This window comes from Bos taurus, chromosome X (assembly GCF_002263795.3).
Source record: "Bos taurus isolate L1 Dominette 01449 registration number 42190680 breed Hereford chromosome X, ARS-UCD2.0, whole genome shotgun sequence".
NCBI classification, from domain to species: domain Eukaryota; kingdom Metazoa; phylum Chordata; class Mammalia; order Artiodactyla; family Bovidae; genus Bos; species Bos taurus.
In genome coordinates, this window is record NC_037357.1 from 50933751 (window position 1) to 50950426 (window position 16676).

A 16676-nucleotide genomic window follows, 5' to 3' on the forward strand; every position below is an offset into this window, starting at 1 on the left:
CAGGGTCTTCTCTTTGCTTTTCTTAGAGTATGAATCTTGTTCCTTCCCAATTTTGGACTCCTAGGAATAAATTATCCTCCTAGGTAACAGCTGAGAAAATGAGTTTGGGATGGACATAAAGGTGTTTAATGGTTCATAGCTCAAGAAGAAGATGAAAGAGAGGAAGACCACCCACCTTTGCTCTCAGAACGAGGCTCCTCTAATTCATCAAATGGGTGCTGGGACAGGAAGGCCTGAGCTGACTCCAGCACAGAGTAAATATAGGGGCCTCGAGACTTGACATCTTCCATAAAGGCCTGTGAAGTTTAGCAACATGGTCAGTGGGGAAGGAAAGTCTTTCAATTGCTTTGAATTCCATCCTACAATTGACAATCTTTCTTCTCCTCAGTGCAATTTGATATCCTGTACCTCTGGGCTACTCTGACTAAAAGAGGAACAGTCTTCTCTATAGGCAAAAGAATAACTTTGATACTGGAAGGTCTATTTACTCTGAAATGGATCTGTCTATGCCACAAGGTAGAGAGAAATATGGGGACTTGGGGCTAGGAATCTTGGTTCTCTGGAAGACTCAGAAAGTCCTCTGAAAGGGGCTTTAAGAAATCAAAACCAGGATGGGCTAGATTTATATGAAAAGTTTAATTAAATTTTTGTTGAAATATACATGCGTATGCAAATCAAAAGTGTACTTTCATCACAGCTTGATGAATTTTCATAAAGTGATTCCATATCTGTAACCAGTACTGAGATGAAGAAACAGAACTCCACCAGCATCCCAGAACGCCCTGTCATGACCTCTTTCAGTCACTCTCCTCCTCCCCTTCCCCAAGGTAACAACTATCCTGACTTGTACCACCACTGATTAGTTTTGATTGGCAAAACTAATATACATGGAGTCACACTGTATGTACTCTTTTTTGTATTTGACTCTTATTTTCACTCAACATATTGTCTTAAAATTCAGCCATACTGTGGCACTCATTTATAGTTTGTTTATTTTCTTGCTGTATTGTATTCATCTTTTAAATTGTGCTATAGTTGACCTATAACAATGTGTAAATTTAACACAATGTACTGATTTGATTTAGTACAATACACTGATTTGATACATTTGTATAATATGATTGCCTTTGTAGTTTGAGCTAACACCTCTGTCACATCACATCACATCACATAAGGATCATTTCTTCCAGTGCATTTGTTGTTACTTTCTGATTATAGAGGAAAGATATGTCACAGAAATCTTGGAAATTTCAGAAAAGGATGAAAAGAACAAAATTAAAAAGAACTAATTTCATCACCTGGAGTTACCCATTGTGAAGATTTTGATAGTTCCTTTTTATGTGTGTATACACACATACACATCTACACATCTATATTGATTTTTATACAATTGAGATCTACCTATAAACAGTTCTGTATCATGTGTTTTTTTCACTGAATATTATTTTATGTTCATTTCATTTCCCATGTCCTCATTAAAAATCAGGGAAGCATTTTAAGGGAGGCCAATATTGGATGGGATGTAAAAAGGGGGGAGATTTGACTTATTCTCTGGAGTGCCATCCACAGACCAGCAGGACTGCATACAGCTTCCAGTGACTTTAAGCATCTAAGCAGAGTCTGAGCATCCGTCTGTCAGGGCATTGCAGAAGACATCCCTTCCCAACCGAGAGACTACACACCACAGCCTCTGTAACTCTAACCTACCGCGTGTGTCTCCTTCTCCTGTTGCACCAGGACCACATCCCCTTGTAGGGGCAGCTGAGCTGACAATTCCTCATCCTTTTGGCTGAGCCAGTCAATTATCTCTTGGAGAGGGAGCTGAAGCTTTCCACTGTGGTCTGAGAAGGCCTCTAGCCGGGCACTGCACACAATGGTAAGACCAGTGATTTTCAGTCCTCTTGTTAAGCGGCAAAACATTTTTCCCCAGCAGATATGTAAGTGGAATCTTACTATATAAACAGATGAAAGAGGTGCTGCTCTGGTTGAAGTGGGAGAAGGCCCAGAACCCAGCCTCTGACCCACCCTCAGAGCCTCCCAAGACACTTCCCCATAGAGCACAGTACCAAAACATTTGGTGGACTTCAGTTCATTCAGCTGTGCACCCAGAATCAGGCTGTGAAAGGTGGTGAAGTAAGCAAGAGCGTTAGTGGAGACACTGTCGTGTTGCCCTCTTGTCCTGGAGGAACTCAAGTCATGCCAAACTGTTCATCCTCAGAGGCTTCCCAGAGGCTGCCTTCTGAGCAGGAGCGATGCAGTGGGTGGAAAGGGTGTGCCAGGTGGCTGAGTGTGGGCACACATGTGTGTGAGGTTGCATACAAATACAAGCAGCCCAGGGGTCCCAAAGGATGAGGGCAAAATAGGCTAGAAGCTTGACATACAGAAGGAGGAAAACATGTGCAGCATAATCATCTCTGTCTGCCTTCCCCTCTCCCCACGAATGAGCCGTGAACTGAAGTCCAAGTGGTAGGAAGCCAGAGGCCAGTCCAGGCTGTGTGCAGCCATTGAACCCATTCCCCTTAGATGACTGGTAACTGGTTATTCCATCCCTACCTCTTCGGCCAAGGCTTTTACATAAATTTTTGCTTCTACTAATTCTCAGAGCAACCTTGAGAGGTAGCCACTGGTGTTGACCAGAGAAGTTAAGTAATTTTACCAAGGTCAGACAGTAAAGTCACTGGATTTAAACTCAGGGTTGTCTGATTTCAGAGCCTGCATTCCTTCAACTTCTGTACACTCCTCATCTCCACTAGAACCCACCAGAAGCCAGGAGTTTGGTCTTTGATGACAGAGAGTAGAGAGGAAAAGTGTATGTTTGGTGTGGGGTAGTGGGAGGGGAGTTACAGAGAAGGGTAGAGGAAAGAGGGACAACTGAGTTACTGATTTGCTGTTAGTTTAGGGAGGCATGGGTGGGGGATAAGCAGTGGATGGGAAGAGAAGGCTAACAACCACTACAATTATCCTGCAATTAAAATAAATAAATAAAATTTTTTAAAAGATGTGAAAAAGCAGATGAGAGCTACTAAGATAGAAGACAGTTATGAGAGGAAGGCGGGCAGTAATCAAATCCTCCATTTATACATCAGCGCTTTTAAGTGCAGAAAGTGTTTTCATATCTCATTTGAGTCCTCATAACAACACTGGGAAATAGAACAAGCATTATTCCTCTACTCGTTTTGTTGTTGTTGTTTAAAAAATCCAAACAAGTGGAAGCCAACATTCAGGGATTACTGAAACCAATTTTCCAAGGTGACACAGCTGACTGAGGCTCGGGATGGGAGGGGAGTTTGGGGGAGAATGGATATATGTATATGTATGGCTGAGTCCCTTCGCTATTCACTTGAAACTACCACAGTATTGTTAATTGGCTATAACCCAAAACAAAATGTTTTTGGTGTTAAAAAATAAATAAAAATAAAGGAAAAAGACCAAGACTCAAATCCAAGTCTCCTGATTTCTGACCCAGGGTTCTTCCCCCAGCACCAGAGCATGAAAAGGAGGAAAAACAGAGGATGAAGTTGACAAGAAGGCTGAGAAGAGGGTGACGAGCAAGAGGAGCCCAACATCATCCCACCAATGCCCCAAAGCCCCTGTTTTGAGGCTCCAGGCCTTACCGGAGATTGTGAGATTTCTTTTTGATTTCATTCCAACACAGATTCATGGCTGGTGGTTCCAGGGTTCTGGCGGCAACAACAGACCCGTTGAATAGCTTTGGACTTAGGCAGGGTACCCCAGCACCATTGTGAGGAGGCGCAGGGGTGGCGGCAGCAGCTCTAACCTGTACAGAAACACAGACACCTCTACAATCCCTGGAGTGTGCCACACCCTGGTCTGTGCCAAGCCAAGCATAGGACAAGTGTGAATGGGGCGGGGGGGTATGGGGGTGGGGAGGGGAGAAGGGGCTGGTTCTAGGATGTGTTTGAGTGGTTGAGAGAAAGAAAGACTCTGCGGTTCTGTTCATGGCAAGGTCCTCTCTTAGTGCTGTGCTGTGCTCAGTTGTATCCAACTCTTTGTGACCCCATGGACTGTAGCCCACACACACGGGCTTAACACATATGTTAAGCACTTTGAGCTGTGCTTTTAATGGGAAGATTGGTTTCCCAACTTGCCTGGCGAGTCTTGTGTGAGAAAGATGTATGGTTTAGGGGTAAGGAGAGACTAGAAGAAGCTCAGCCACCAGCAGGGCCATTTTCCTTCCACAGGAGGGGAGCAGGTAGACAGGCAGGCACGCAGGTGGGTTTTCCCAGGCTGAGATTTCCTCTCCACACTCCCCTGTCCTTCACTCCCTTCTGCTTCTGCCTGAGCATGTCTTGAACTGCGAGGGAGACAGCCAACTCCTGAAGGGCTACTTGGCACAACCCCCATTCCCCCAAACCCCATAATACCCTACAGGGTGAGCAAGTGATGGGAGCCTCTTAGCTGTCGACTCTTGTCAGAGTTCTTTGGAGATCAGGACCCCGAATGCTGCCTTAGCCTTTTCTCAACCCATTGAAGATGAGCAGTGCTCTTTAGGACTCTCCTGACTGTGGTGGGAAATACGAGTGGTGAAGAGGGAGAAGGGGGCACCAAGGCCCCCTTGGAAGTAGGACATCTACTACAGATAGCTCTCTCTCTCTCTCTCGGTCTCTCTCTCTGAATTTGTGGGACAGCCCTTCAGCTTTCTTTTCTAGAAGGCTGGGTAAACTCTGGAACACTGAACTATGAGCCTACGGCTTACCTTGAATGCCATGGTTGCCAGTGTTTGGGCAATTTGAACTTAATTAACTTAACACAAATACTTCCAGGATCTCATCTGGGCAGTAGTGCTGGCAGAATTTGTCATAGTAAGAGTGATAATCATAGGAATCAGCAGTTAAACATAATCAACCTGTACTAAGAGACGGCTTCTTTAGTACTAGTGCTAAAGAATCCACCTCCCAGTGTAGGAGACAAAGGAGATGCAGGTTCGATCCCTGGGTTGGGAAGATCCCCTGAAGAAGGGTATGACAACCCACTCCAACATTCTTTCCTGGAGAATCCCCATGGACAGAGGAGCCTGGCGGGCTGTAGTCCATGGGTCGAAAAGAGCTGGACATGACTGAGTGACTCAGCACACATGAATCTATAGAATAAAGAATATTCAAGATTTAAAAAAAAAAAAAAAAACTCCCACAGCTCACAGCCATACACAGAAGGAGAAGTGGGAGAACAGCCAAGCTCCAGGGCACAGCTCTAGAGTCAGTTGCTCTGCATTCCCATGAGTGGACCCTACCTGTGCCGCCTGGGGACCCGCTTGCAGGATTGGGCAGCCCCATGATGCTCCTCCGAATGAACCCAGACTCAGCGCTTGGTGAGCTGCAGGCAGAGTCCAGACAGCCTCTGAGCAGGCTCCCTAAGGGAGGGCGAGCAGAGCTGAGCCAGGCCAGGAGGCGGGATCTGTCACCCTGTTTGTTTACTGACCCCCCAGGAATCCAGAGGGGGCGGCTATGTCAGGATTGGGGACAGTGAATCAGGGCTTTGTCCCTGGGAATTCCGGCTCGCTCCCAACTGGGCCCGCCACACCGGGGCCAGGAGGGCCCTCCCAGGCTGGCAAGGATGGTGAGAGTGGGACTGGGCATTCCATGGTGCTGAGGAGGGGTGCGCAGAGGGGAGCTTCTGTTGATTTATGTTCCCTTTGCCTGGAAGACACAAAGAACTCACTCTGCCTCTAGTTCCCTCTCCCCTACCCTGAGGTGGAGGAAAAGATCAGATCATTTTGGTGACAAACCTTTGGTAAGCAGTTTCACCAAGGCCTGGAAGGACAATGAGCTTGAGGATCAGCCTTGTCCTTTAGCAATAAGCGTCCTCAGAGACAGTGAGGGATGTATGCAAGGACAGAGCCGTGGGATGGTGAGCAGGAGAAGACTGACTCAAGCCAGCAGTGAAAATGAGGGGGGGCTCTGTCCTGCCTTTGGGAAGAAAGGACAGAGAGCCTTGTCCCCACAGACCTCCCCCTGCACTCTAAGGCCAGGGGGAAACACATGGTCTCTGGGCATGTGCCCTGGACTTCCGCAGGGTTGGGGAGGGCAAGAGGGAACCCAGGAGCTTGGTGCATGGAGCCTCCTGTACCCTGCCTCTGCCGTCCTAGGCTACTGGCCTGAGGGGCGCTTCTGAAGGTGGCCGCTCCTTTTCCAGAAGACTTGCCTGGGGAAAGGTTAACATTCCCAAGCTGACCCCCACCCCCCGCCCCAGCACTGAGGGAAAACACTTCGTTTCGACCAAAAAGGGTTCTGTTCCCATCCTCATTTATCTCCCACAGAGTCTTCTGGGCTTTCCACAGTTCCACATTGTTTCCATGCTGAGGCCCACCTACAGGAATAGTTAGAGCAGCTGCCTGAGCCTTTCTTGGGGTCCAGGGTGGGGCCATGTGGGGTGGATGGCAGAATGGCAGGGGACAGCAGGCAAAGAGCAGGGAGCAGCTCTAGCTCCGGGTCGCAGCTTGGTTTATGCTGGGGTAATTGGTTGGTTCCAAGCCATCCTCACAGAGTTCCCTGGGCTGGGAATGCCCTAAAGTTAGAAATGGCCTCTTGTGATCCAGCCACAATGAAATTGTCATGGTTTGATGGAAGCACCCATGATGAACTGGGCTCCACCCATGTTAGCCTTTCAGTCCCTCCAGCCTTCTTAGTTTCTTAAATGTGAAAAGTGTGAAAGTGTTAATCACTCAGTCATGTCTGACTCTTTTGTGACCCCATGGACTGTAGTCCACCAGGCTCCTCTGTCCATGGAATTCTCCAGGCAAGAATACTGAAGTGGGTTGTCATTTTCTTCTCCAGGGGATCTTCCTGACCCAGGGATCAAACCCTGGTCTCCTGCATTGAGGGCAGATTCTTTACCATCTGAGCCACCAGGGAAGCCCTAGTTTCCTAAATGCCACCCCCCAGTTTGGCTTCCTTAATAGACTCCCTCACCCTGTTCTCCCCTCGGAGTTCCCCCTACGAATCACAGTCCCCTGTAGCAGAGCCAGGCCCTCAAGCAAATGATGACTAATCCTTGATTTCTTTCCCTATCAATAGCCTTCTACTTCTGTTTTTGTGCCCAAGATGTTTGGTCTCCCCGCTCCCTCATCTCTTGAAACTTTAAGACAAAGTCAGAGCTGTAGAGAAAGAAGAGAAGAAACTCGACGGTAACCGAGAGAACTTGATGTCACCATTCTCTGTCACAAAATTAAGCCCTCATGTCCCACTGCCTAGGTAGTGAAGCTTGCAGGGAGTGGGCAACGAGCAGGACAAGCCTTCTGGAAGGACCCACGGTTTTCAATCCCTCGACCCTCTGAAAGTCCCACTGTAGGGAAGGGATAAGTTTGCTGGGGGACTCTTAGCTGACACTGGCTTTGAAAATATGTTACAAGCAGTGAATTCTCTATGGTTAGATGTGTCAAAACAGCTTGGGAGGCCTGGAGCTTATGACTGTCTGGACCTTCATTGTCTCTCATTCTCTGCCTACATGGGCTCCCCAGTACCTACATTCTCCATCCCTGCCACCTTGGTATCTCTCTTCCTCCACCATATACATTCAGTGGCTGTTCACACCACCCATAGTGACCCAGCATCACAGCCCATCTGCGAGATCCTAAGAACCATAGTACTTTCACACACTCCCATAGCCTCTGAACCCCAAAGCATTATGTGTACTAAGTTGCTTCAGTCATGTCTGACTTTTTGCCACCCCATGGACTGTAGCCCACCAGGCTCCTCTGTCCGTGGAATTCTCTAGGCAAGACTATTAGAGCACGTAGCCATTTCCTTCTCCAGGTGATCTTCCCCACCCAGGGATTGAACCTGAGTCTCTTGTGTCTCCTGCACTGGCAGGTGGGTTTTCTACTACTGAGCCACCTGGGAAGGTTAAGCATTATAGGGCAAGCCAAAATATGCTTAGACGTCTCCCTTGTCTAGTCAACTTTCCCTTGGACTTCCCTCATTGCCAGAAAAGTGGGTTGCCCTCTGGGATTACTGCCTCTCACACACCCTCTGCCCACCTGGCACCACACACAGGCTGGCACACTCAGCCCCACCACTCCAGTCGTAGGGGAGGAGAGAGAAAGGACAGGCCAGTAGGAAGCTCAGGAGATCCTTAGTGGGGTTAACCCAGGAACTGTGAGTAGGATCAGGGACTTGAGAGGAAGAGCCAATGGAGGGAGAGGAGATATTCTGCAGGTACAGAATATGAGGAAACCACAGAGAAGTCAAGGCAATGGAAGGTCCTGCCTTGTCCTAGGCTATGCCCTAAAGGAGCACACTCTTCCGGGACGTCCCCTGGAAGCTTAAATGAAACCAGCCACCTTAACCATTGTGGGCTCTTTGGCTTGTCCAGATCAACACACTTCCTTTGCCCCATAAAAGGCCTCATGAATGACAGGGATGGGCCAGAGGAGGCCTCGTTCTGTGCAAGGGGTTTCATGTGTATGAAGACTACCCTTGAGCCTTAAGAAGCATGGATACCCACAAGAACACACACAGATCCTACGTCCACCCTCTCTCCACGGTTCTGTCTTTTGCCATGAGCCTCTTACCTGAGGCTGGGGGCAGGTGCTTCGGAGGCTGCGGCTATGATGGAAATTGTCAGCTTCCCGCCACTTATGACATCGTGGGAGGGTGTAAGGGCATCCCTGCATGACCATAGGTTGCATCAGAACCGAGGCTCATGGGGGTGGGTGGGGACAGGCAGTATGTCAACTGTTGAGCATAAGCACCTGGAAGAGTAACAAGGACAGATTTAGAGTCAAAATATAGAAAAGGCTTGTAAATGCATCACTTACCCAGGGGTGCCTTGACCAGTTATGTCAATAAGTATTCAAAGATTACTGACCTATCCAATAGTTTTTCCCAGGCCATAAAAGACTTGAGTTAATAATTGATCAAGGAAGTATCTATTGTTTCTCTATTGTGCTTTGTGCTAGACACAAAAAGATGATATGCTGTCTGAGATCTCATTGCATGGGGATAAAGTGTGGGAGATGGAGGGGGACAGTTGTGTAAGCTGATTGTCGTTTAGTCGATATGTCTGGCTCTTTTGTGACCCCATGGACTGCAGAGTGTCAGGATCCTCTGTCCATGGAATTCTCCAGGCAAGAATACTAGAGTGGTTTACCATTTCCTTCTTCAGGGGATCTTCCTGACCCAGGGGTTGAATCTGTATCTCCTGCATTGGCCAGCAAACTGTTTACCACTGAGCTAACAGGGAAGCCCATGTAAGCTGATAATGATAATAAAATACTTATGCAGCAGATGCTACAAATGAGGTTTCACCAGAAGGTTAGGGGAGCAAAGAATATGGAATAATTAACTCTATCTGAGCATATGCAGAGATTTCAGACAGATTGCATTTGAGATGAGTCTTGAAGGGTGAGTAGATATTTGCCTATGCAGAGAAGGGGATAAAGGGAAAAGTGCATTCCTAGCAGAGGGAGCCACCTGTGCAAAGGTGGATGTCACCCAAAAAAGCACAGCATGCTCAGAGAACAGTAAGTTCAGTATGGCTGGAGTTTGGGAGATGAAAAGACGTGGTGAGGAGTTCACATACAGAGAGAACAGACATGGGGAAAATCAAGCCATAAAGTGTTACTGCATTAATGGCAGAAGTATTTATGGGATGGAGTGAAGGGATGGATGAAGTGAGCCCTACCTGGTCATGTCAGGAAGTCTCCCTAGAGGAAATATTCTTGAGGTGAGTCATGAAACAGAAATTGGATTGCCATTAGACAGAGAAGATAAAACAAAAAAGGAACATTCCAAACAGCAGAAAATCAAATGTATGGTGCAGATCAGAGTACAGGTAGGTGCCTTGTCGGTGAGTACCAGATGAGGCTGTGGCCAGATTGGGTCATGGCTTGAATGATAAGCAGAGGATTCTAGGCTTTATCTTATAGACAATATGGAGATACTGAAGATTTTCAGCAGGGGAGTGACACAACCAGATTTGCATTTTCGTAGGAGCCCTCTGTCTACCTTGTGGAGTCAGTCTCCCAAAGGAAGAATCCATTTAGAAGCTGTCAAAACAGGCAGGCAATTGCAGGGAGGAGGGAGCAGAGAACGTGGCATTGAGATACACTGAAGAGGTAAAACACAGTGGATTCGGTGATCACTTGGATATGAAAAGTGAGAGAGGTGAAGGAGTTAAAGGCTTATAATTTGGGAACTGGATGAATAATGTTGCCTACAGCAGGAGGGGAAAACAGAAGAAGCAAATTTGGTGTGGTAGGGGAGTGAGGTCAGTGTTCTGTAGTAAGCTATTCTTGAGACATGTTCAGCTTTTGAAGTCAACAGCTAAGACAAGAATGAAAAAGTTAAATGTACCAAACCAATTGACAGTTTGGTGAATGTACACACGTCTGATTAGGATGGGTGGCTAAGACAATGCTTGCAGGTGATATAAGTGGTATCTTTTAGTGCTGGACAAAGATGTGCAAACTTTGATCCAATGGCAAGAAGTGAACATCTCTCTTTTTTTTAACTTTTTAATTTTTATTGGAGTATAGCTGATTAACAATATTGTGATAGTTTCAGATGGACAGTAGAGGGACTCAGCCATACATATACATGTATCCATTCTCTCCCAAACTTCCCTCCCATCCAGTCTGCCACATAACTTGGAGCAGAGTTCCCTATGCTCCACAGTAGGTCCTTGTTGGTTATCCATTTTAAATATAGCAGTGTGTACATATCCAAACTCCCAAACTATCCTTCCCCCATCCTTTTCCCTGGCAACTATAAGTTTGTTCTTGAAGTCTGTGAATCTGTTTCTGTTTTGTAAATAAGTTCATTTGTATTATGTCCTTTTAGATCCTACATATAAGTGATGATTCCTGATACTGCTGATTAAATAACCACCATTTTTAGTTTCTACTTCACTGGTTCCCAACATAAGGGCCCCTTCTTAAAGATAAAAAAAAAAATCTCACTTCACCCACTCACACCTACAAAGGAGCTGTACTTTTAGTACTTACAGAGTGAGAAAAACACTTATACATTTAAAGATCTGTGGACTCCTTGAACTAAGTTACCCTTCCCTCCTCCTCATGGGTCCATGGTCCAAAAACTGGGGACTATTACAGATCACACAAATGCAAGAACTTACGGTCTGAAGGACATTTTATTGTGATCAAAGTCCCTAGATATCACACAGCTACATAATTCCTCATCCCTAAAGAGATTACCCCAAAGAATGATTGAAAAGATGGCTCCTCTCTGATCCAACACCAATATAAAAGAATTAATACTTGCCACAACAACCAGAGAAAGCCCACACTCAGCAATGAAGATCCAGTGCAGCCAAGAAAAAATTAATTAAATTAAAAAATTAATCATTCAGATAAAAAATGAAGTATTGCTATGGACATATTCTAAGCATGAAGGCTACAAAAGTTTTGCTTTCAGACCTCTTTTTACATTAACATTTTTAATTTTTGCTGATTATATAAGCAATACCTGTTCTTTATAGAAAAATGGAAAATACAGAAAATCATAACTGAAAATAAAAATAACCTATACTACTACTATCCAGAGGTAGCCAGCCATTACTAACAGGTATGAGTCCTTACAGTAGTTTTTCTGTGAAAAATATATACTTGCACTTTGGAAGTATTGTCATATTATTTATATATTAATTTATATATTAAATAATATATTGTCATATTATTATATATTAATTATATAGTTATAATTTTATATCATGCTTTTTAAATTTGCCATTTATATCAGGATCAGTTTAAAATTTCATTAACTATTCCTCTAACATATGACTTTTAATGGTTGCAAAGGTTATAGAGTCCTGTGGTTGAGGCCATGGGCTTTGGCATCAGATAGACCTAGGGTCAAACCCACTCTATTCAACCTATTAGCAGTGTGGCCTGGGAGAAATTAACCTCTCTGAGCTTCAGGGCCCTCATCTGTAAAATGGGGATGACTGCCCTTGTAGTCTTGTTCTAATGATTAAAAATTAATAATGTATTTAAATAACTTAGCACAGTGTCTGGCAATAGTACACTATTCAATAAATGTTAGCTTTAATCATTGTTGTATAATATTCCACAGAATAGACAAAGCACAATTTAACAGTAAAACATGTCACACTGCAGTTTGTAGCCTTGTGCATATTTGTGATTCTTAAGATAATTTTCTAGAAGGGAGAGTTTCTGGATTAAAGGGCACGAACCAATTTCAGACTTGTATTAATAATGAAAGTGAAAGTCTCTCAGTTGTGTCCAACTCTTTGTGACCCATAGACTGTACAGTCCATGGAATTCTGCAGGCCAGAATACTGGAGTGGGTAGTCGTTCCCTTTTCCAGGGGATCTTTCCAACCCAGGGATCAAACCCAGGTCTCCCTCATTGCAGGCAGATTCTTTACCAACTGAGCTATCAGGGAAGCCCTGTATTAATAATACATCCTTCTAAATTGCCCTAACAAAAATTAGATCACTTTATACCACCCTCAACAATCTATGAGAAAGCCTGTTTCCCAGCACACTTGCCAACAGTGAGTATTCTTTTTTTTTTTAAATATCTTTTGCCAATTTTGTAAGTGAAGATGGCATCTTGAGAATTACTTTGTATTTCCTTGGTTACTTGAAATGCTTAACTTTTTCCTTACATTTTTAGTGGCCAGTTGTATTTCTTTTTTCATAAACTTTTTCTCTTTTGAGGTTCACCTCTGTACAGATTAAATTCCTTCCTTCATATTCTCCTCTACTGACTTGATATGAGTTTGATGCTTCACAAAATAACAAATCCATGTATCAGGGAATTCAGATTTTCTAATCCCAATGCCGGCAAAAAAGGAATAAATTCTTTCTCATCCTGGCATGACTATCCTCTGCTCTTTTCAGACTGTTCCATTGACTGTGACTTCAAGTCATTTCACCTCCTAGACCTTGATTTGCTAAAATGTTAATGGTTAACAGTTGCCACACATCAAAATGTTTGCTGTTTTAGTAGAACATACTTTTGTAGCCTGCTGTACTGTCTGTCTTTCTTGGTCCTCAAAGGACCCAACCAGAATTATGATTCCATCTGACAGATAAAGATGCTGAGACCCAAGTGACCCTGGACCTCCTGACTTCTGGCCAGTGCTCTTTGTTCTACATAAAGATTCTTCTTTCTGCCTCTTTATTTATCTCCATTCTGTCCTAATTACCATCTGAACATATTGATTCTCTTTCTACTCCTCCTTTTTACTTGCTGAAGCTGTGAGGAATTAGAGATGAATCTGAATTGGTCCCCAAATGGCCAAGTGTAGAAAATAAGACATGTAAACAAAAAAAGTATCACTTAAGGGAGAAATGATTCATACCTTCTGCAGGACACAGACATCAAGTTATGAGAGGTCACAGAGCAGGAACTGTTCCTTTCAAGTTGAAGGGATTTAGGATGTATTTATGGAAGAGATGTTTTTGAGCTAAGGTGAGAGAGGAAGATTTGGATGTATGAAGTAGTATGGAGGATGCTTTTGGGGTAGAATTCATTCATCTGTGCTCTCCCCTAGGGATCCTGCTAGATAGCCAGCTGTGACTTTTTCCCACTAGGAATACTCTTTTCCTAATTCTCAAAACCATACACAGGCCCTTCCAGAAGGATTCAGTGGGAGACATTGTTTAACTTGGGCAGAGATAAAAGTTTTAAAAACATGTGGGGGAATACCAGGATTTTAGCATGAAAGCAAGATTGTGGGCTAGTGGAGGACAAAATTCATGCTCATTATTAATTTCTTTTTTTTTTCTAATTTTATTTTATTTTTAAATTTTACATAATTGTATTAGTTTTGCCAAATATCAAAATGAATCCGCCACAGGTATACACGTGTTCCCCATCCTGAACCCTCCTCCCTCCTCCCTCCCCATACCATCCCTCTGGGTCCTCCCGGTGCACTAGCCCCAAGCATCCAGTATCGTGCATCTATTCCACACATTTTTAAACACAGAGCCAGACACAGAGCAGGTACTCAGTGAATGTCTCCTGACTTGATTTTTTAAAATGGAAGTTTAGTTGGTTTACAATATTACATTAGTTTCAGGTATACAACATAGTAATTTAGTATTTTTATATATTATCCTGCACTTAAAGTCATTATCAACTAATGGCTATGTTCTTTGTGCTGTACAATATATCCTTGTTGATTATTTTATGCATAGACAAGTACTATGTGAAATCTAAAAAATAAAACAAACAAGTATATATAACAAAACTAAAACAGATTCCCCAGATTCACAGATATAGAAAATGCTAGTGGTTACCAGTGGGGAAAGGGAATCAGGAAGAGACACAAACTGACTTGATGTATTGAATTGAACTCCAATTAGGTGAGTGTACAGTCCCTCAATTTTGTAGGTACAAATTCCAGGGAACATGAAACGAAAGGCTTTGGATATACACATTTCTTGTGTTTGTGTGAAATGATGTATACAGAATGTTAGCATTTGAAGCAAGGCTCGAAATGAAAAAAACAAACTGCAAACGACCTAAATGTCCATTACTTGGGGATTTGTTAAATAAATAATGGTGTATGCATACAATGGAATTCTATATAGCTATTAAAACCAGAATTAAGAACTCTTTATGTGCCAATATAGAATGATCTCTTGAGGTAAAGTTTTAAGTAAAAAGAAAATAAAAAAGCGGTTAGTTTAATCTGTTTTATTTTATTTTATTTTTTTTTGGCGGGGCCACCGCTCCGTCACCTCCGGCAGCTGTTCTCAGCTTTTCCTGCCACCTCCCTGCAGGGTCACTCTGGCCCCTAAACTCTATCAGTTTAATCTGTTTTAAAACAAAACATGTGCTTATATATACAATAAAATACCTTTGGAAATATACAAAAGAACCTGTTAACGTTGATTGCCTTTGGAGAAGGGAACCAAGTGGCTACTAAACAGAGATGGGAGAATTCCTTCCACTCTTTTGAAATCTTTTCCCTTATTTTCCCTCTTTTTAAAACTGAGAAATATAACTTACAAAAAGTACATAAAATATATGTGTAAAATATACTGAATTATTACAAAGCAAATCCCCATGTAATCACTGCTTGGGTCAAGAAATAGAATAATTCTTTACATCCAAAAAAGCCCTGTGTCTCGGGGACTTCCCTGGTGGTGCACTGGATAGGAGTCTGCCTGCCAATGCAGGGAACACAGGTTCGATCCCTGGTCTGGGAAGATTTCACATGCTGCAGAGCAACTAAGCCCACATGCCGCAACTACTGAGCTCGAGTGCCGCAACTACTGAAGCCCGCATACCTAGAGCCTCTGCTCTGTAGCAAGAGAAGCACTGCAAAAAGAAGCCCATGCACCACAACTAGAGAGTAGCCCCACTCACTGCAACTAGAGAAAGTCTGTGCAAAAGCAGCAAAGACCCCACGCAGCCAAACATAAAAATAAATAAATAAATACAATTAAAAATCCCTGTGTCACCAAGAGGAGATACAGTTTTTACTGAATATCCTTTTGTACCTTTGGAATTTTGAGGTGTGTGAATACATTAGCTATTTAACAGCTACTTTCTCCCTTCTTTCCCACCCCTCACCAAAGTGCCATAGACATCATCAACCGTTTTATGGAAAGGTTGATATAGCAGCTTTTCCATAGCCAAAAAGCAGTAACAGTTAAAATTTACTTTATTCTATGTTTTGCATATATTAACTAATCAGTCTACATACAGGAAGTCATGGAATCCTCAGGACAATCTTATGAAGTAGTTACTACTGCTGTCTATATTGTGCAGATAAGAACATGGAGGCACACAGCAATAAGTAGCTTGTTCAAAGTGATATTGTGACTATGAGGTAGGGAACTGGGATTTATATCCAGGCCGGAATACAAGTTCTTTACTGCTATACTCTTCTGCCTTTGTAAATTCTAGAACTCGGGCTCTGAGGCACTGTGGTCACCAACACTTAGCAAGTAGAGAAAATTCATGGCTCTGGGCCACCAGCTGGGAGCCCAAGGGCTGACTCAGACATGCCACTACCCAGGCAAAGACACAAGCAATTAAGAATGGACAGGATGCAGTGGGTCTGGGGTATCACTCAGCTGGCAAATCCTACAGACCATTTAAATGACCTTCCTAGGACATCTGGGAAGTAAAATTCTGGTCAACTCTCCCAGTCTGACCTCAGAGCTTCCCCAGTGCCTAAGAGCTAGGCAAATATTTTTTGAATGAATGAATAAACTCTTTCTACCTATAAACTGGGGAAGTTTAGGAACCTATCATACAGAAATATCTGCAGAAGTGGATGAGGGTATCTGCTGCAGTTTTGGTTGCAATAGCAAGACTGCAATCAACTCGGATGTCCATCAGCAAGGGACTAGTTAAGTGGACTGTGTCAGAGAGGTGGCACAGCCTGACAGTGAAGGGTGTGGGCTCTGAACCAGCACACTTGGGTTTGCATTCTGGCTCCTCGACCTATCAGCGCAGGTTTGGGCAAGATCCCTCACTTCATATTTCAGTCCCTGCATCTGTGAAACAAGAATAACAGAAAGACGTACTTCAAACCTTGTTGTAAGGACTTAGTTCATAGTTACCATCTAGCAAGCACTCAAATCTTTTCTCTTATTGCAGTCACTCATGCCATGAAGTGACAGGGGCTTCACTGATAGCTCAGTCAGTAAAGAATCTGCCTGCAGTGCAGGAGACCTGGGTTTGATCCCTGGGTCAGGAAGATCTCCTGGAG

At 43.8% G+C, this 16676-nt stretch overlaps 1 protein-coding gene across 3 annotated transcripts in view; it reads right to left on the bottom strand.

Moving 5' to 3' along the window:
• The window catches only part of DRP2 (dystrophin related protein 2), a 47066-nt gene that overhangs the window by 24492 nt on the left and 5898 nt on the right, over window positions 1-16676 (bottom strand). The window contains exons 2-6 of one of the 3 annotated variants that reach the window (XM_010821665.4): window positions 8531-8710; window positions 5252-5371; window positions 3615-3778; window positions 1708-1864; window positions 176-296 (exon numbers count right to left, since the gene is read on the bottom strand). In XM_010821665.4, the coding sequence (XP_010819967.1) occupies window positions 176-296; window positions 1708-1864; window positions 3615-3778; window positions 5252-5371; window positions 8531-8647 (679 nt within the window). In that variant the 5' untranslated portion in view covers window positions 8648-8710. Of the gene's footprint in view, window positions 1-175; window positions 297-1707; window positions 1865-3614; window positions 3779-5251; window positions 5372-8530; window positions 8711-16676 lie in introns of those variants that run through there. The other 2 variants (XM_005227794.5, NM_001206106.1) reach the window with 2 other exon arrangements.